Here is a 20,659-nt window from a genome sequence, read left to right as displayed (position 1 = left end):
CTGAGCATCCATCGGAGGTCATTTACTCACCCCGGTCGATTCTGTGTCCCACCGAGGCTACTCAATGAAATCCCATGCTTCTCCCCAGGTTTTCTCAGTGGGACAGACCGAGCAGACATGAAGATGGCCATTATATCCGAACACCTTGGTCTCAGCTGGGCAGGTGAGCCAGGGAGTTTGAGGTAGAAAAAGCACTTTGCCTGTGTACACCTCCCCCTAATGGGCACCTGATGAAAGCATTTCTAGACCTCTTTTTACTATCCGTGGTGTTGTGATTGTCTTAGGTCTGTTGCCCAAGCAACACCTTTGGGGCCAATAGAAAGGCAGGCACTTCCTCTCTCTCTCTCTCATTTCTATCTGGATTTCCTTTGTAAGAAAGAATACAACAAGAGACCTTAGAATTGATCTGGTTCACCCCATTTTACAGATGGGAAAACTGGGATCCCACTAAATGGAGTGACTTTAATTACGTAGCTAGTTAGTGACGGAGCCCGGAAAAGCCAGCAAACAAATAACAAACACTCAAGCAAAAGCTAGGTCACCTGGTGGCCTGTCCACCGCCCCCTACCCACTTCCATTGCCTTTCCTCACAGGGTGGTGTTGCTGAGGGAAAAGGGGGATTAAAGGCGAAATCTCAACATTTTTTCATTTACAATCTCTGGCAGTCGCTGAAATCTACCACATGTCTTGTCAACAATAGGGGTGGGTCACATTTGAAGTGAAGAGTGGGCAAAATAAAGTGAAAGCTGGAAACAGGCTTTGGGCAGTCATAGGCCCTATAACTGAATTCTCCCCCATCTTTCGGTGAGATTTTATATGAATAGGCCCCCACAGTCCCCCTGCAGGAGAGCTTCAGACAAACTCAGAAACCTAAGCAAGAACTTGCTGAAGGGCAGTGTGACAAAGGTTCCCAACAGGAATTCAGAGACTTCTTTCTTTAAGCCAAAAAAAAAAAAAGAATGTCTACTGCTGCTTCTTAAGGGGTGTGTGTGTGTGTGTGTGTGTGTGTGTGTGTGTTACAGGCACCTTCTAATTCTCACTGTAACTTTCCCTCTGGTCTTTCTCATCCTTGAAATGAGACTCTGATGCTGTTCTCCCTTCTAAAGCACCTGTGAGACATGACAATAAAAATAATGGGAGGGAAAATAGGCGAACAGTCTGTGTTATTGCCTTGCGTTTAGATGGGAACTTATATTTTCATTTAAAATGTAAATAAAGCCTTTCCCTGAAGAAATGTAACTACAGAAATGCATTGCCTTTCTAATTGCTTCTTGGTGGAATATAAGTGGCCTCCTGGTGCAGTGCAGACAGCCCTGGAATGGGCGTCCGCAGGCTCGGCCCCACTCCTGGCTCTGCACCAGCTTCTGTGACCTTGGATAAGTTGCTTACCTTTCTAAGAGGCTGCCTGGTCATCTTAGGTTTCACTCGGTATTTCTCGGTTAGAAGGAATATCCAGTTCAAAGGTGCTCCCGGCCAGATGCCCAGCTTGGGCGCTGGAGCCCAGCTCCGGCTTGGCTCACACCGGGTCTTGTTCTTTGCTTGCAGAGCTGGCCCGGGAGCTGCAGTTCAGCGTGGAAGACATCAACAGGATTCGCGTAGAAAACCCCAACTCGCTATTGGAGCAAAGCGCAACCTTGTTGAACCTCTGGGTCATCCGTGAAGGCACAAACGCCAAGAGTCAGTACCATTAAGCTGAGGACGCCTCTCTTTCCAAAGCCTGTGCCAGGACCTAGTCTTCTCCACAGTAGTTCTTCTTTCAGAATCCATGTTTCATGTTAGCCTTCGGAACCGATCGGTTTTGCACTCTGTCCCTCTCACGCACACACCTCTCAGGCTCACTGGGTCTTCTGGGCAATCCCACCAGAAGAGGATACCAGAGAACCTTGGCCTCCAGCTTGCCCCATCCTCACAGTTGCACCAGGACCCCTAGGTAGCAGCACACGTGTAGGGTATATGACTTCCTGTTGAATTTCTCAAACAATTGAGGACCGTCCTCTCGGGACAGAGCATGGGTGAGCGAAGCCTGTCCTCCTCCTCCTCCCAGAAGACTTTTTCCCTCCAACCTGGGGGAAGATTTTTCTCACTCTTTTCAGCTCCTCCTCAACCAAATTCCCGTAGTCAAAACCGCTAAGAGGAAATGGAGTGTTTCCATTTGCATCTCAAGTCCACTGGCCCTGAGATACAGCATTCTCAGCGAATCCACAGGACCAAGGATTTTAACTATTCTCACGCTCCTTCTCTTATAGTTTTCTTCTTAAAGGACAGTAGTCTTCCCAGGCTTTGAAATTGGCTACTATTAGGGACTGGAATAGATCTATTAAAGGGTAACGACATCTTCTCCACAGAGGCAGTTTGCTTTGACCCTGACCAAAGAGGAATGCCTCCATGTTCTGAAAAAATAAATCGCCTCCCCCCATTTCCTGTTTCCCCCTCCCGGTGTTCAGAGCCCCGTGGCATTCTGCACTGCCCTGCACTCATCAGAGTTCCCTCGTAAGCCCTTCTTTCCTTCTCCCCGACAGTGGAGAACCTGTACACCGCCCTGCGGAACATTGACCGGAGCGAGATCGTGAACATGTTGGAAGGCTCTAGCAGACAAAGCCGCAATCTGAAGCCGGACCGACGGCACACGGAGCGGGACTACTCCTCCTCGCCCTCCCAGATGAATGGTGAGTGTCCCCTGTGAGGAGGTGGGGCTGGGCCAAGCCGGCCTCCCAGCCTCCAGCCGGAGACTCTATGAAACCATCTCTCCCGTGGGTGGGAGGTCTGTCTCCACAACTCCCTCCCCAGGGTGGTGAGGAAAAGGTGAGCAAGAGAGACAAGCCTGCACCTCAGGTTCCTGAGGTTATTCCAGCAACAGGCTGCCGCGGGGACCTGGTGTCGTAGTGGAAGAGTTTGGGGCAGCGGCTAGACTCCTGCCCCTACAGGTCACATGTCCTCGGTGCGGCTCTGCACCAGGCCTGGGCGCTCTCTGGGTATCTGTGTCCCCATGTGTAAAACAGTCAGTAGCTGAGGAGCAAAGGACATGGAGCTGCTGGCCCAGGTCTGATGGGGATTAGCTGGGTGCTACTTTAAAAGTCCTATTGCAGTCCCCCTGTGAGGCTCAGCAGGTTACTTTTCTTTGAGTCAATGTCTCCTTTTCTCTCTCTCCCTTTTTCCTCACCCTGCCTATTTCCCCCTCACTCTTTGTGATGTGGTTCAGCATGCACAGGAGCCCCCAATGTGACCAGGCCCCTGGGGGGTTGACCTTTGCCCTCAGCACTCCCACTGCTGTCTCTTGAGGACCACTTTCCTTTCAGCAGCCATGGAAGGAGCCAGCGCATGAAGGACGGGCCAGAGACTCCCACTCCCGGCCCTTCAGCTGCCCTCCTCTAGCCGTGGGCACAGAGGCAGAGCAGACCTGCTCTGTGGTGGGAGCAGGGGGCCGGGTTCTAGTCCCTCTTTCCTCCTGACTCCAGGTGCGGCTGTCATCGTCTCTTCTTTAAAATCAGCAATTGGGTTAGATCCCTCCGATTCCTTACAGACCGTGAAAAACAATGTTTAATTTTGTGAACGATCATCCTCCGGTGCCTAATATTACCCTGCAGAGCTGCATTGCGCTCTTTCTGCTCCCCAAGCTCCTAGTTTAATGCTCGTCCCCAGCCACTCACATGTGTGCTCCTGTGCGGGCACCTGTGGCGCTGGGCATGGTCCTGAGTGGGTAAGTTCTAGGCTGGGCTGGGCACAGGGCCTCCTGCCAGGTGGAGCTGGCTCAGGCTGAGCGCCTCACACCTTTCTCTGACCGTGTCCTGTGTCTCCTGGAACATGCCATCTAGCGCCCCTGGGTGCAGGGCTCATCGTCTGTTGATCATGTCCTGTCGCCTCTCTCTTCTGCCTCTGACCTCATTGGACCTGTAGTCCACTCATTCTCTCCCACCGCCTGTCTCCACTGTCTCCGCCTCGGCCAGGGGTTCGGGGCCGTCAGCCTCCGCACATGCATGTCATGGGGGACTCCTGGCCCTCCCCCGCCCCATGTCTCACAGCTGCGTGCCAGGGCATGTGTGTGCGTGCGCAGGGCTTGTCTCTGGCTCCAGGTGGAGGCTGCAAGCTGTGCACTGCTCACGCCTCACATCCGCGTAAAGGGCTCTAAGACAGTGGTCCACCACAGCGTGCCTCAGGGGACCTGGCTGGAGCGGGGCAGGGCTGCTAGGTAGACCCATTGGCTTTCACACAAGGAAGAGGGAGGGCATGCGGGAATGCTGCCAACTCCGGGAAATCCAGCTGACAACGCTCTTCTTGTCTGTGTGATAACGCATCACTTGGTTGGTTTTCTTAACATCCCAGGCTTTTTAGTGAAGTCAAATCAGCAAGTTTTTGTTTTCTTGTGCCCCAGTTATGTACCTACAGGACAATGGGCCCATAGAAGTACTAAAAAAAAGGCATTACAACAATTAAAAATCTGTTAAGAGGGTAGGTCCCATGTTAAGTGTTCTTACCACAATAAAAAAATTTTTTTAAGAGTTACTGTCCAGACATTTATGAGTGCCTCACCTTGGCCGTTGGCCGTAGGCCTCCCAGCCCCTGTTTGGCCTAGAGGCTCAAACGCCTAAACAGAGCTCTAAGTCCCTGTGTGGGGCTGGGCCTCTCTGTGCCCCAGGGGAAGGTCTGTGTTTCAGTTGGCCAGCTCATCTGGCAAATATTTTCGCATGCCAGGTGCTCTTCTAGGCAGGGAAGATAAATCCCTCCTCAAACAGCTCCTCCCGCGCCCCCCCCCCCCCCCCCAATAAACAACCCCAAACTCTGCCTTCATGGAGCTTACCTTCTGTTTGGAGAGTCCAATAGGAACCTAATATGTAAGTGGATCATATAATGTGCTAACAGGTTACAATAAGTGGTATGGAATCAAATGGACCCTAGGAAGGGGGGTGGGAGTGCTGGGGTTGGGGGTAAACGAATGGTGGGAGTGGGGAGCATTTGAACAAAGCCTAGGAGGCGAGGGAATGAGCCAGGGGAACATGGGGAAAGGACATCCAGACAAGCACACATTCAGTGGCCCTGAGTGGGAGGCTGGTGTGCTCATAGAGCAGTGAGGGACCACAGGGGCTGGGCAGAGAGAAGGAGGAAGAAAGGAGTGGGCAGAGACCAGAGGGACATAGGGGGCCAGCTCTTACTGACTATCCTCGGGATGTTGGGTTTTACTTGGAGTGAGGTGGAGGGCTATGGGAGACTTTGGAGCAAAACAGTAACATGACTTAAGTTGTTGCGGGTGGGGCAGGGGGGCATTGTTTGTTTGTTTTTTCTTAATCCTAACCCAAGGATGTTTTTTCCATTGATTTTTAGGGAGAGTGGAAGGGAAGGAAGGATAGGAGAGAAAGAGAAACATCAATGTGGGAGAAACACAGCAATTAGTTGCCTCCTGCACACTCCCTGGGGCCCAGGGATCATTCCTTCAACCTAGATACATACCCTTGAGTGGGAATAGAACCTGAGACCCTTCTGTGCACTGGCCGACACTAAGCCACCAGCCAGGGCCTAACTTAAGTTTTTAAAGGATCCCTCTCACTGCTTTGTTGACTGTAGACAGTGACAAATTGAATGTTTCTGTGCTTCCTGGCTTCTCTGTCCAAACTCATCACCCCTTCTGAAGCCCCTTCTTCAGCAGGTCTCCTGATAGGCACAGGCTGTGTGCCCTGCGTGCATACTCCCGCCAGGGCCTGAGCAGACACTCAGAAACTGACTCCCAGCATGGTCCCTTCTGCCTCTCTGGGCACCAGCATTGGCTTTTGTTTGTTTTTCCTACCTTCTTCCCTGTCCCAGGAAGACCACCCTACATCTGGGTGCCCTTCTGGCTTGGAAAGAAGGAGAAGGAAGGGTCAGAGGTAGAAGACTGGGAGACAGCAGCCTCCTGCAGTTGCTCTGGCTTACTCCCGGGCAGAAGCAGTGATGGCTTGTCCTGAGGCCAGCCCAGCCCTCTGCACGATGCTCATGGTCAAACCTTGCCTCCTTTGGGCTTGACCTCGTTTCTCTGCTTGTCTGAGTCTCCTTATGAAGCCATGGGGACTAAGAGCAGGGATTGGTTGCTCCTGGTGTCAGCGGAATAGGAACCTGAGGCCTGTTTTCCTGCCTTCCTGGCTCCTCTTGCCATCTGTACCTGGACTGGCCAAAGCAGAAGGGGGCTGAAGCCAAAAGGCCACTTGCTTCCCCTACACAAGAGGGAGACTACCCAGGCTCTTGGGTAATACCAGTAAATGTGTAGACAAAAATTACCTAAAAGCAGGGGGGAAAATAGCATGTTCCTAAAAATAAAACAGATTTCTCCTATGAAAGGAAAAAATGGATCCCTCACACCCACACTTGTCAGCTCCATTTGGTTTGATAAATTGAACATATATTAATGTCTACTTAGAAATCAAATGTATTTTCTTTCTATCTATCAACTCTTAACAAGTACAACTACTGAATTTGGCTCCTGTCTGAGGTCAGGTTGTCTGTCCACTCCTCGTCTAGCTTGCTCCTGACATTAATAGGATAATCATTACATCCAGATAAGCAGAGACCCACATGATAACCTGAGATGAGGAGAGACCTGGGGAGGGACCACTGGACTGTCCTCCGTCCAAAAGCAGTATGTATGGTTGCCTTTTACCTGGTTCCCCCAACAAGCAACCCAAAGGAGAGGCCTCTAGACTGAAGGATGTGCTGGTAACTAAGGTATGGCAGCGTCGCATGAGACTCCTAGAGAGACAGATACATCTGAAATGCAACCCAGGGAACTCAGCAGACCTTATTATGGTCTGGGTGCCACCTGTGAGATGTTCCTTATGAGGTTGTACTCAGGCCTTAAAGAACATTGCTCTGACTTAGTAGTAATCCCCACCGGCACTGAGTATGGCCACCTACAGCCTCAGATCCAAGCTTGTGGGGCTGTGGGTGGACCAGTGGGGTCCTCTGAAGTCTGAAAGGGAGCATTGAGGCATAGCCTCTAAATTCTTTTACCAGGGGAGGGTCTCCAGGATAAACACAAGGTGTGAGAGGGTGTGCATGAATTAGTTATCTTTACAGACATATTTTCATTTAAATGAAAATGTATTAAAGTGAACACCATGGAGTTTTAAGGTGGAAAAGTTGCAAAGAATACCCAGGAATGAGCCTCAGGTATTCTGTGGCCAGTAGAGCTACCATTTCCCAGACTTTATCAAGAATTACTGAGATTCCCAGGAATGACAGAATGTTCATCTGGCCATATCCGAGGGACTGTTTAAGTTGCATTTCACATCTGGCCAAGATGAGGTAACTGGGACTGAATATACCCTAACAGCCCCCGAATGGACAAAATATACGAAGTAAACATTTTCAAGACATTGGACATCTGGCAATAAAGGGCAGTGATCCATGAGGCCTGGAAATACACAAAGTGAACCGTATTGCTAGTTTCTAGTCATGACATGGGGAAGAGAAATCCAAGAGGACTCCCTGGATTGAGGAGGAGTTGCTGAGAGTCCAGGGAGACTAGGACAGCTAGAGGTCCCAAGATAGATTACCAGGGAAGAGAAGGCTGCACAGACAGAGAACTCTGGAGATCTGAAGAGATTGCCTCTGGAAGTCTTGGTTGAGTATAATCAGCTATACCCAACAGGCAAACGGATCATCCTCTCACAGGCATTGCATAGAGAATAAAGAAAGGTTGTGTCTCAGAAATAGAGAATAGCAGGCCCTAGGTTGAGCAGTGCTCCACCCCTGCCTAATCAATCTTATAAGTAAAATTAAAAAGGATCAAACTATTTCCAAGTAACCTAACTGCATAAAAAACAAAGCTCAGGAATATTTATGAGAATATGGAAATATCCTGCACCAAACAAGAAAAAATTCACAATGTCTGACATTCAATTAAAGATTATCAGACATACAAAGAGGCAGGAAAGCATGACTCATAATGAGAAAAAAAAAAATCAATCAATTGAAACTGACCCAAAACTGACACAGATGTCAGAATTAGCAGACAAGACTGGTCAAGTAGTTATTATAACTGTATTTTAGGATTCAAAACGTCAAGTAGAGACATAAAAGATATTTTTAAATGATTCTAACCAATCTTCTAGAGATAAAACTATAACATATAGGATTAGAAATACACTGAGTAGGATTAGACATTAGACATTACGGAAGAAAAGATTAGTGGATTTGACTACATAGTAATAGAAACTCTCCAAAATGGAACACAAAAAGAAAATAAATTTTAAAAAATATATATCAGTGAGCTATGTGACAATTTCAAGTGACCTTACATTTGTGAAATTAGAATTCCCAACAGAGAACTGAGTGAAAAAGTATTTCAAGAAATAATGGCTGAAAATTTCTCAAATTTGATGAAAGCTATAAATACACAGATCCAAGGAATTCAATGAACCACATGCACAAGAAACATGAAAGCAACTATGCCAAGGCATAGTTTAAAAAAATTGGTCAAAACCAGTGATAAAGTCTTAAAAGCAGCCAAAAAATAAAAGATAAACAAAAACCACAGTATGTAAAAATGAACAAAGAATATCAGGTTTCTCGTTGGAAATAAGTGAGAAGACAGTGGAGCAACATTTTTAAAGAACATCTATAAAGTAACCTAGAATTTTGTACCCAACAAAAATAACTTGCAAAACTGAAGGCAAAAGAAACTTTTCCAGACATACAAAAGCTGAAAGAATTCATCATCAAGGAAAAGGGGTGAAATGGAGTCATATAAAATACTACTACAAGCAATGTTAAGGGGAAAAACAAAAGCCTTTCAGGCCAAAGGAAAAGGATAACAGACAGGATACATACATTATTTTCTAATTAGATGTCTCTTCAGAAGCCCTGAAAACAAGGAGAAAGTGGAGTGAAATATTTAAAGTGTTAAGAGAAAAAAAAATAGCAACCTAGAATCCTGTATTCTGAAAAATTATCCTTGAAAAGTGAAGAAGTAAATACTAATACAAACAAAAATTGAGGGAATATGTTGCAAAAAAATATTAAAAGAAGTTCTTTGGAGAGAAAGAAAATAATACAGATCAGAAACTCAAATCTACATAGGGTAAGGAAGAAAGTGAAAGAAGAATTAAGTAAAGATAAAATCAAAACTTATTTTTCTTATTAGTAGATCTATAGTATAAGCTTGTTCAAAATAATAATAGCAGCAATGTATTTAATTATTTATGCTTATGTGTTCTTATATATAAGCAAAATGAATGATGAATGACAGCAGACATCTATGATAGAAGGAACGTGAGGGAAGAATTAAGATTATTTGGTTATTATAAGGTATTCACATTGCCCATGAAGTGGTATGGTGTTATTTGAAAGTAGACTTGTATTACTTAGAAATGTATATTGCGAACTCTAGGGCAATTGTTTAAAAAAAGTTTTTTTTAAAAAAAGCATAACCAATATTCTAGGAAAGGGAAGAAATGTATTCATATAAAATACTCAATTAAAATCACAAAAGTCAGAAAAAGAGTGGAAGACAAAAATAGGAACAAAGAACAAGGACAACAATAGAAAGCAATAATAAATATGGTAGATATTAGTCCAGCTATATAGATGACCACTTGAGTGTCAGTGGTCTAAATGCATCAATTAAAAGATGGAGATTGTCAGAGTGGATCAAAAAACAACTTAATTATTATCTACATAATAAGTTAAATATAAATTAAAACCCACTTTAAACATAAAGACACATACAAATTAAAAGTGAATGGATGATGAAAAATATACCATGCTAACACTAATAAAAAAAAAGCAGGAATAGTTATATTAATTTCAGACAGAGCAGACTTCAAAACAAGTAAAGTTAGGGATAAAGAAGGGTATTACATAACAATAAAAAGGTAAATTTCTCCTAGAAGACAAAATAATCCATAATGTAGATGCACCTAAAAACAGAGCATCAAACTATCCAAGGCAAGTACTGATGGAACTGCAGGGGGAATAGATGGATCCACTAACCAGGTTGGAGACTTAAGCACCCTTCTATCAGAAATGGACAGATCCAGCAGACAGACAATCAGGACATAGGTGAACTCAGCAACACCATCCATCAACTCGACGTAAGTGACATTTATGGACTACTTCACCCAACAACAGCAGAATATACATTCTTCTCAAGCTCACATGGAACATTTGCCAAGATAGCTGCCTTCTGGGCCATACAACACACCTTAATAAATTTAAAAGAATAGAGATCATGTAATAATAAATCAATATAATTCATCACATTAACGAAGTAAAAAAACAACAACCATATGATCATCATAATAGATATAGAACAATGATTTGACAAATCCAACATCCATTCCTGATTAAAAACCAAAAAACCTCTTGGCAAAGTAGGAATAGAAAAGAATGCATTCAACCTGATGAAGGGCATCTACAAAAAAACTAACGATAACCTTACACTTAATGGTGAATGCTTTTCCTCTCAGTTCACTTACAAGACAATGATATGTATTCTTACTGCTTCTGCTCAACATTGATTAGGGGTGCTAGCCAGTACAATAGGGCAAGTAAGAGAAATAAATGGCAACCACATTGAAAAGAAAGAAGTAAATCATTTACTCAGACAACAAGATCACATGTATAAAAAAATCTAGTGGGATCTACAAGAAGTGATTAATAAATAAGTTCAATAAGCTTGCAAGATACAATTTCAAGATATAAAATCAATTGACTTTATATACTAGCAATGAACAATTATAAAAGAATATTTACAACAGCATTGAAAAAACTGAAATACTTGGGGATATATCCGATGAAAGATGTGAAAGACGCATTGAAAACTACAAAACATTTCTGAGAGGAATTGAAGAAGGCCTAAATAAAGGTAGAGGTACACCTTGATGGACCAGAAGACTTGATATTGTCAATTCTCTCAAAATGATCTATATATTTGATGCAATCTCAATCAAGATCCCAGTATGCTTTTTCCCCCCAGAAATTGACAAAGTAGTTCTAAAATTCACATGAAAAGACCTGAAGAATGAACAAAGTGGGAGGAATGAACAAATTTGGACTCACACTACCTGACTTCAAGATTTATTACAATGGTATGGTAATCAGTACAGGGTGGTATTGTCACAAAGATAGATAATCATTTTCTCTTCCGGTCCTTGGTGCTTCAGGAGCCACGGGCTTCTGTGCAGAGATGGCCAATCCAAGAACCACACCACGCACAACCAGTCCCGAAAATGGCACAGAAACGGCATCAAGAAACCCCGATCACAAAGATAGGAATCTCTTAAGAGGGTAGACCCCAAGTTCCTAAGGAACATGCTCTTTGCCAAGAAGCACAGCAAGAAGGGCCTGAAGAAGATGCAAGCCAACAATGCCAAGGCCATGAGCGCACGCGCTGAGGCCATCAAGGCCCTGGTCAAGCCCAAGGAGCCCAGGCCCAACATCCCAAAGGGCAGCAGCCGCAAACTCAGTCGACTTGCCTACATCGCTCACCCCAAGCTTGGGAAACATGTCATGCCCACATTGCCAAAGGCCAAGGCCAAGGCAGAAACCAAGCCCCAGGCTGCGGGTGTGGCTGCAGCTCAGACTCCCAACAGGGCTCAGGCTCCTGCCCCCAAAAGTGCCCAGGCCCCCACGAAGGCTTCATAGTAGAGGCCTCTGTCTGCCGATATGAGGACAGAAGGGCTGGTGGAACCCCTGGGCTGCTGTCTGCATGGCACTGGTGTCCTCCTGTGCTGTTTATACAAATAAACCTGTGGCAGGATCTGTCAAAAAAAAAAAAAAAAAAAGATAATTAGTGGAACAGAATAGGGTCCAGAAATAGAACCACATGTGTATGAACGACTCATTTTTACAAATGTGCAAAAGCAATTCAATAGAGAAAGGAAACTGTTTATAACAAGTGGTACTGGAACAATTGGATATCCATATGCAAAAATGAACTTGGATTCATACTTTGCACCATGTACAAAAAATAACTTGAAATGGATTATAAATTAAGCCTAAAACCTAATATAAAAATTTATCAAAATAAACATAAAACTATAAAACTTTTAGATGAAAACATAACAGAAAACCTTAATGATCTTGGGTAAGACAATGATTTCTTATATAGAACACCGAAAGCACAATCCCCAAAAGAACAATTGATAATTTGAACTTCATCAAAACTTCTTTTCAATATACCCTGTGAAGAAAATGAAAAGACCAGGCACAGATTGGGAGAAAATATTGGCAAATCTGATATAGGTCTTGTATCCAGACTATATAAAGAACTTTCAGAACTCACAATAAGAAAACAAACAACCCAAATTTTATAATGGACAGATACTTAACCCATAAAATGTTCAGATGGCAAATAAGTGCATGGAAAGATTCTCAACGTTAGGGAAATACAAATTAAAATTACCAGGAGATACCACTACACATAAGAATAAAATGAAAAAGACTGACCATACCAACTGTCGACAAGGATGTGGAGGAACTGGAACTTTCATACATTGCTGGTGGGAATGTAAAATGGGACAACCCCTTTGGAAAACACTTTGGTTATTACTTAAAAAGTTAAACATATACTGTATGACTGAGCCATTCCACTCCTAAGGATTTCCACAAAGAAAAGACAGTGTATGTCCACACAGGCAAGCAGCTTTATTTGTAATAGCCCCATGTTGGAAACCCCAAATGTCCATTAGCAGGTAAATGGATAAACAAACTGTAGTCTATCCATCCAATGGAATGCAGCTTAGCAATAAAAATGCAAAAATCATCAATTCATGTAACAATATGGATACCCAACTATCAAGTTGAGTGAAAAGCCCGACAAAAAAGAGGGCACACTGTATAATTCCATTTATATAAAATTCAAGGAATCCAAACTATAGTAACAGAAAGTAGATCAGTAGTTACCTGGAACTGGAGTGGTGAAAGAAAAGATTGTGAAGCATGAGGAAACCTTTCAGGAATGATGGATGTTCCTCTCTTCATTGTGATGATGGTTTCATGGATGTATACCTATGTCAGAACCTATCAAATTATCTACTTTAAATACAGGGTGGTTGACTATTGACCTGTGAACCAAGAGGTCATGGTTCAATTCCCAGTCAAGAAACATGCCCATGTTGCTGGCTTAATGCCCAGTGGGAGTCATGCAGGAGGCAGCCAATCAGTGATTCTCTCCCTCTCCCTTCCTCTCTAAAATCAATCAAGCAATCAATAAGTTTCTATCTCTCTCTCCCTCTCCCTTCCTCTCTAAAATCAATCAATCAATCAATAAGTAAATAAACACAAGGTGGAGCAAAAGGAGGTTTACAGTTGTTAGTATGCAAAATAGAGAGTTCATAAAGCTATTTTAATAATCATAACCTGAATGTCTTCCTCCATACAAACAACTGTAAGCCTACCTTTGCCCTATCCTGTATGTGCATTTATTGAATGTCAACTGTTCCTCAATAAAGATATCTTTAAAAGATATTAATGGGGCCTGGCTGGTTTATTCAGTGGTTAGAGCATTGGCCCTCAGACCAAAGGGTCGTGGGTTTGATTCCTGGTCAAGAGCATGTACCTCCGTTGCAGGTTCTATCCCTGGCCCCAACTTGTACAGGAGGCAACCAAAGTTGCCTCTCATATGGATATTTTTCTCTGTCTCTAACTAACCCCCACCTCCCTCCCTTTTACTTTCTCTAAAAATCAATGGAAAAAATATCCTCGGGTGAGCATTTAAAAAAAAAAAAAGATATTAATGGCAGATTCTAGTGAAAAGACCACTCTGACTAACTGTGCCTTAAGCAAGTTGCTGAACCTCTAGTTTCCTTATGTATAAAGTTGGAATAATATTACTTTCCTTGTAGGGTTGTTGTAATAATAATTTAACATGTTAGATATCTTTTATACGAAATAGATGCTCCAGTAGTAATAGAATATAATAATGCTTTCAAAATAACAAGAAGAAAAGTAATTACCTGAATCTAAAGTGCTCTGCTTGCATATATCTGGAGAGATTTCTTTGGAAGGTTTGAAGGCCATTGCCCCTGGCTTCCCAATTCCTTAGGTCACAGATTCACATACAATGACTTGCAGTTCATATCGTGGTAAAATTTGACCCACCCATTTCTCTTCCTCTCCCACATCTCTATTCCTAGTTTGGTCAGATCTGAAAGGACAGTCCCTTAGTGTCTGCCACTGCACAACCCTACCCTCCGGCCACCCCACCACCTCATGGTCTCTTTCCCCTCCTCCTAATGTTGAGACCTGGAACCACATAGACTTGTAGCAATCAATCAGGACAAAAACTGTCCTGGGAAGATTAAGAGAAGATGTGTGTCAATCACATAGCATGGTTCTTGGCTCATTGAGATATGTACATGCTAGCCATTGTGGTTTTACTGAATATGGATGAGGTCACCTGTTCCTGCTCCGGTGTCCCCCTCACACACCCAGAGAGCTCTGCAGTAGTCTTTGGAGCCAATGAATTCCCAATCCGGTCTAGGCACGTGGGAGGAAAAGGTAGACACCATTCCTGCCCTCAAAGAGTGCAGAGGTCATGAGCAACTTAGTGGGGAACATGGCTGGGTTCAAAGAGGGGAAAATCAACGTGAATGGAAGCCGTTGGGAAAACATAATGAAAAAGAGGACAAAGAGAAGCTGCTTGTTTGTGTGTGCTGTGTGTTTGTAATCCCCAGCCTTTAGCCTGGTATAAGGCTTGTAATTGGACCTTAATGAATATGTTTTTGTTGAACATGTGAATGAGGATAGCTGGAGATGGTATTGTCAAAAGGAGAGAAGGGCTGGGAGCAGCTGAGGCCTAGAGCTGGGAATGAGGAGGGCCCATTTGGCTAAAGAAAGGCCCAGCAAAGAGCCTGATGCGGGGGATGGGATGGGGGTGTGGGGTGAATGGCAGAATGAAGAGCCTGAACACTAGGTTAGAGTATCTAGGAAGGTCGATACTCTGCAGGGGGCAGCGCCACCCATACCCAGGTCCTCCCTTTGGCTCTGTTGGGTCTTCAGAAGCTGTAGGCACACATCCACTCTCTAGTTCCCCAGACAAGCTGAGCCAAATGGAGAATCTTCTAGTTTCTAGTTCCTTCTCCCACCCACAGATTGGCACCTGTTCTAAAGGGGAGTCAGAGGCCCTCTGTCCCCTTTTCACAGGGACCCCCCCATTCCTGGCTAGAGGAGCCGCCTGACAGGACAGTGTAGCTGGCACACAGGTTCTCACACATTTACACGTGCCACTCACTCGGGCTCCTAGTCACTTCTGAACATCAGGGAACCAATACCACAGCCAATCAGAAAACTAGCAGGGACTCCTGGCCGAGCCAGTGAGGAAGGAACAGACGTAAGAACAGGCTGTGCTGACCAGGGTACCATGCACAGTGTCCTGAGCCAGCTGGCTCCGGTCCCACCTGCTCACTGCTGACCAGGAGCTGGAACATGGCTCAGGGCCTACAGGCAAGGAGCTCAGGGCAGAGGACTGAGGTGGCAGCCGACATGCCTGGTGCCTCCTGGCCCCTGTTTTGAGCCCTTAGAGCCCTCCCTTGTGCCTCTTGAGATTATTCAAGTTTCTAGAACCGTTTGGCAAAGTTATTTCATCCCAAACCAAATGATTTCCCATTTGACCACTGCACCGAGGCCTGTGGGTGTTCAGTGTGCCCACTAAAGCCCTCCAAGGCAGCTTGGTTTCTGACCCTGGATCTGGGTGGGCTGCTCCCTCCCTTTAAGGTACATTCCTGACAGATACTTCAAGGACTGTGCTAAAGGGACAGTTTGAGCAAAGAAAGAACAACATTTCTTTCTGCCCAGCCGTGGAGAAGTGGGCTTTTCCTCCATTGGAGACAGATTGGAGCACAAGTCCTTTGGATCAAGGCTCCTTGATCTAGCGCTCTGAGCTGGAAAGGAATTCCGTTCTCTTTGCCATCCAGCAAAGGCGCCCTCCTCTTTGCCCCTCTCCCTGGCTGCCCCCACCCAAACCAGAGCCTTGTTTCTCCTGCCCAGGTGCTCTGGGCAGCAGCCACAAGGCCTGAGCAATGGAGTTTGAGCTTGGAAAGCCCCTCGCCCGGAATGTGCATGCCTCTCTGTGGCCGTGGCCGTGTGTGCGTGTGTGTGCGCGTGGACTTGCACGTGAGCGTGTGTGACAAAAATCGCTTCTGGAGCATGTTGCCCTCTGTCTGCCCATCCAGGTTACTCCTCGCTGCAGGACGAGCTGCTGTCCCCTGCCTCCCTGCACTACGCACTTCCCTCTCCGCTGCGTGCAGACCAGTACTGGAACGAGGTGGCCGTCATAGACGCCATCCCCTTGGCGGCCACGGAGCATGACGCCATGCTGGAGATGTCTGACATGCAGGTGTGGTCCGCAGGCCTCACACCCTCTCTGGTCACTGCTGAGGACTCCTCTCTGGAGTGCAGCAAGGCCGAGGACTCTGACGCCACCGGCCACGAGTGGAAGCTGGAGGGGGCTTTCTCCGAGGGAACGCAGGGCCCCACGCTGGGCTCTCTGGACCTTGTGGAGGATGACACAGTGGATTCAGATGCCACAAATGGCCTTATCGATTTGCTTGACCAGGAGGAAGGTCAGAGGTCAGAAGAGAAGCTGCCAGGTCATAAGAGGCAGGAGGACTCGACAGGTGCAGGGCAGGACTCAGAGAATGAAGTGTCTCTTGTTTCAGGCCAGCAGAGGGTGCAAGCCCGCATCACAGAATCCCCCACTGTGAGTCGGGTGATGGAGACAAGCCAGGACAGGTAAGGGCTGGGCTGCCGGGTGGGATGCCTTGCCTCTTCCTGGGTTTCCGGGTGACATTGTGCCTGGCTGTAAGGCTTAGGTGCTGCTGCCTACCCTGACTCTGTGTTCTAAACGCCCTGGGACAAATCCATTCAGTATCACCAGCTGACCTCCGAAGCCACCCAGAACTCAGTCTGACCCCTGTCCTGTGAGAATGGAACTGTGGTCTGCAAAGGCCTTCCTCCCCAAGACACCTCTGGCTGTGGCCCATAGGAGAGAGGCTTAGGGTGTTGGGATGGAGGAGCACACTTAGGAGAGAGGTTCTAGGCTTGGAGGAACCACGTCTCTAAGTGCAGCTGGGGCTGGGTGCCCGGGCCCCTATCACTGCGGAGTGCTTATCGTTGAAGACCATATTTAGAAACCTACAAGCCCCAGGGCCCGGGAAGTCATTCGTATGGTCACACAGCTTGCGTGTGACAGAGCTGATAATGGTGTCCTCTCTCCTTTACCTTTGTGAAACAGTGAGGGTTTATCTAGGGCAGGACAGAGCTTACAGCTGTTCAGAGCCGGTTGTTCTTGTGGGTGACTCCTCACCAAGCTCCCTGTGGCCAGAAGGCCTGGTGGCGTGACAGCAGCAGGGAAGCATCGGTGGCAGTTTGGGCAGAAGGGCCTTATGCACCTCTGGGACCCAGAGAGCCCTCAGACCCTGGCCGGGCTCGCAGCCATGCCATGGACACCACACTCCTGGTGCTCGGAGTGCTGAGGTGGCTCGTGGCGAGAGGGAGAGAGGAGACAGGCATGGGCGGGTATTGCGTTGGCCCTCCTGGACCAGCTGGCACAGAAAACAAGCAACAGCAGCTGTTTCTTCCATGTCGCTGTGCTACCTCAATTCTCCCTAAAGCAAGGACACAGTTTATGTGTTCCAGAAGGCTGCGGCCACCCAAGGAGCTCAGGCCGGCCAGGCCGTGGGAAACCTGTTCTCATTTCCTCTTCCCATCCACACTGCTCCACTCAAAATGTGGAGCTGGCTGGCCAGTCCCCAGGGTCCACTCAGTGTGGCCCAAATACCATTGGAGGAGGGAAAGGAAGGTTGTTTAGAAGATGCATGGATTTATTTAGTTCCCAAATTAATCCTTTGAGTGGGGGGAGGGGGAAAATTGGACAGACTGAAGCTGTGAGGATTCAAAGTGAAATACTGGCTTTCCTGTGAGAGAGACCACTTCCAACAACCCTGATGGCCATTCATCCAACAACCCTGATGGCCATTCATCCAACAGCATTGACTGACACTTAGCTGTGTGCTGGCCTCTGCACCATGGCCACAGCGGGGTCACCAGATGAGGAACCAGAAGGCCTGGACGCTGGGCCTCAGGGTGTTACAGTGTGGCTCTGTGACCTTGGTCAGCCCTCTGATGGGAACGAATTTTGTTCACTCATTCAGCAATATGTCTTGAGTGCCTACTATGTGCCAAGCATTTATAAAAAATGCATAGGTACTAGGGATACGGCACTGAACAAAACAAACAGTCTCTACTTGTAAGAAGTTTATATTCTAATGGAGAAACAGACAGTAAACAAGATAAAGTAAATAAAATTAAAAGAGAAATGCTAGATATTAAGTGATAAAAAGAAAAATAAAGCAGGGAATGGGAGCAGGAGGTGTGTGGGGTGGTGGGGAGAAGGAGTGGTTGAAATTATAGATAAGGTGGCCAGGGACGCCTGGGAGAGTGACGTTGGAATAAAGACTTAAAGGAATTAGGGGTGACATCCAGCCGAAGGCCCAGCTAGTACAGAGGCCCTGAAGTAGGTCATGCCCGGCATAGTCAAGGGACAGTGAGGAGGTCACTGTGCCTACAGTAAACTGATCAAGGAAGACGGGGTCAGGGAGGTCATGAGGCCAGATGTGTCAGGCCCTGAGGCTCATAGAAAGACGTGGGCATTTAGTGGGAGGAATGCGGAGCCATTGGAGGGTTCTGAGCAGAGGAGTGAGGTGATCTAACAGATGCCTTGAGAGCAGCCTGACATGGCCAGGGGTAGAAGCAGGAAGATGAGCGAGGAGGTCAGTGTTGGTGATGTGGACCATCATAGTAGCCGTGATGGTGGCGAGAAGTGGTTATGCTCAGGGTGAATTTTGAAAGTTGAACCCAAAGGGGTTTGCTTACAACTAAGATGTGGAGTGTGAGAAACGGAAGTCAAAGAGTTCACCTGACAACTGAAAGGATGAAGGTGCCCTTTACCACAGACTGGGGAAGACTGGGCGGAACTGGTCTGACCGTGTCCTCAAGGTGCCTGTTAGGAATCCAGAGGAGAGATGTTGAGGAGGCCGTTTCCCACCTGCAGTTCAAGGAAGAGGTGCTGGAGACAGGCACCTGGGCATGAGCAGCATGTGGATGGGGTGTAAAGCCATGGCCTGAACGCACTCCTTTAGGAAGTGGGTGCAGATAGAGCTGAGGTCTGAGAATTGAGCCCTGGGTGCTCCAACGTTCAGAAGTCAGGGAAATTAGGAAGAACCAACAAAGGACACTGAAAAGGAGAGGCCAGAGAGTGGGGGGAAACCAGGCAAATGGGGTGTCCCAGAAGCCATGGAAGAGCGTGTTTCCAGGGGGAGGGAGTGACTGCCTTTCAGGTGAGCACTGAGATGAGGACTGTTGAGTGCAGGTGGCCGGAGGGGAGGTGAAAACGTGATGGATGCAGAGGCCCCATGACTGGATCTTTGCTGTGAGCCTAGTGCCTTGGGAGCCCAGAGTGGGGTCGTCCACTCAAAGGGAGGGGACCAATGACACTGGTACCCGTGGCCCTTCCCACCTGGACAGCATGAATGGCCCATCTTTGCCTCTCTGGACAGGGCAGTCAGCTATGTGATTTGTTCACACTCTCCCGTCATGCTCCATTGGGTGGGCTGTATCGGATGTGTCCTGGGTGAGCCAGGGCTCTGGAGGGGGAGGGTATCTCCAAGAGCAGAGACTGAAGGGTGACCCGGTGTCCTTTATCTCTTCCGGGACCCCAGACTACAGGACTGGGATGGAGAAGGCTCCATTCTCTCATACCTGCAAGATGCTGCACCAGGTTCCTGGCAAGAGGAGGTCACGCGAGGCCCACACTCATTCCAGAGAACCGTCACCACTGTCAAAGGGCTGGAGCCCAGTGGGTCTCGGGAGTATGAGAAGGTCCTGGTGTCTGCGACTGAGCATTTGCAGCCAGAGCAGCCCGAGGCCGAGAGCCTGCAGGCTGACCGGGAACGAAGACACCGAGAGCGGGTGCAGGAGGCAGAGAGCACCCTCTCCCAGATGGTAAAGGTGAGAGCCCGCAGGCAGGGGCCTGCTGATGCCTGTCCCAGCACCGGGCGACCTCCTCTTCACTCAGCCCAGAGCTGAGCATGTTTATTTGCTTTAAGCATTGTGGCGGTGACTTCACTTTCTCTAGAAGCTTCCGTGGTCTTGGTCTATCTGTCTGCCTCCTTGACCCCTACTGAAGGAAGGGAGGGGCTGACCTGTGTGGAGCTCCTGAGCATTCAGGCACAGCCTGTGCTGTCATCATCCTCACAACTGCCCGGCTCCCAGCGGTTATTCCCATCTGCAGCTGATGGTTGAGCAACTTGCTCAAGGTCACAGGGTCAGAAGTGGGCTTTGAGTCCAGTCTGGCTGACTCCAAAGCCATGGTTCTTGTTTTCTCTTTTCGTCATGTTTTAGAAAGGGCTTAAGCTGGGTGTTGGGCTAACTGGTCCAACCATGGTCTGCATGGCTGTGGACAAGCCCCCCCTCTCTTCTTGGCACCTCGGTTTCCTCGCTGGCAAACGAGGAGTGAATGGATGATCGCCGAGGTTCACCCACCGGGAATTCTGGTTCCTGGGTGGGCTCATCAAGGGGCACCAGGAGAGGGATGGGAGAACCTTCCCACCACAGACTCGCTCTCCTCTCCTCCGGTTTTCTGGCCTCTTCCTCCATCAGCTCTCCCTCCTTCCATCCCTTTCAGTGTGTCCTACTG

General features: G+C 47.2%; 1 protein-coding gene across 9 annotated transcripts in view; it reads left to right on the top strand.

Moving 5' to 3' along the window:
- Positions 1 to 20,659, top strand: part of ANK1 (ankyrin 1) — a 223,234-nt gene that overhangs the window by 187,846 nt on the left and 14,729 nt on the right. For 6 of the 9 annotated variants that reach the window (XM_080662598.1, XM_080662600.1, XM_080662594.1 and 3 more), the window contains 5 exons: positions 89 to 163; positions 1,546 to 1,677; positions 2,520 to 2,666; positions 16,137 to 16,695; positions 19,683 to 19,971. In XM_080662598.1, the coding sequence (XP_080518724.1) occupies positions 89 to 163; positions 1,546 to 1,677; positions 2,520 to 2,666; positions 16,137 to 16,695; positions 19,683 to 19,971 (1,202 nt within the window). The remainder of the gene's footprint in view (positions 1 to 88; positions 164 to 1,545; positions 1,678 to 2,519; positions 2,667 to 16,136; positions 16,696 to 19,682; positions 19,972 to 20,659) is intronic. The other 3 variants (XM_080662604.1, XM_080662602.1, XM_080662603.1) reach the window with 1 other exon arrangement.

This window comes from Plecotus auritus, assembly GCF_963455305.1.
Source record: "Plecotus auritus genome assembly, chromosome: 3".
Classification (NCBI taxonomy): domain Eukaryota; kingdom Metazoa; phylum Chordata; class Mammalia; order Chiroptera; family Vespertilionidae; genus Plecotus; species Plecotus auritus.
This window is presented reverse-complemented; position numbering and strand designations above follow the sequence as displayed.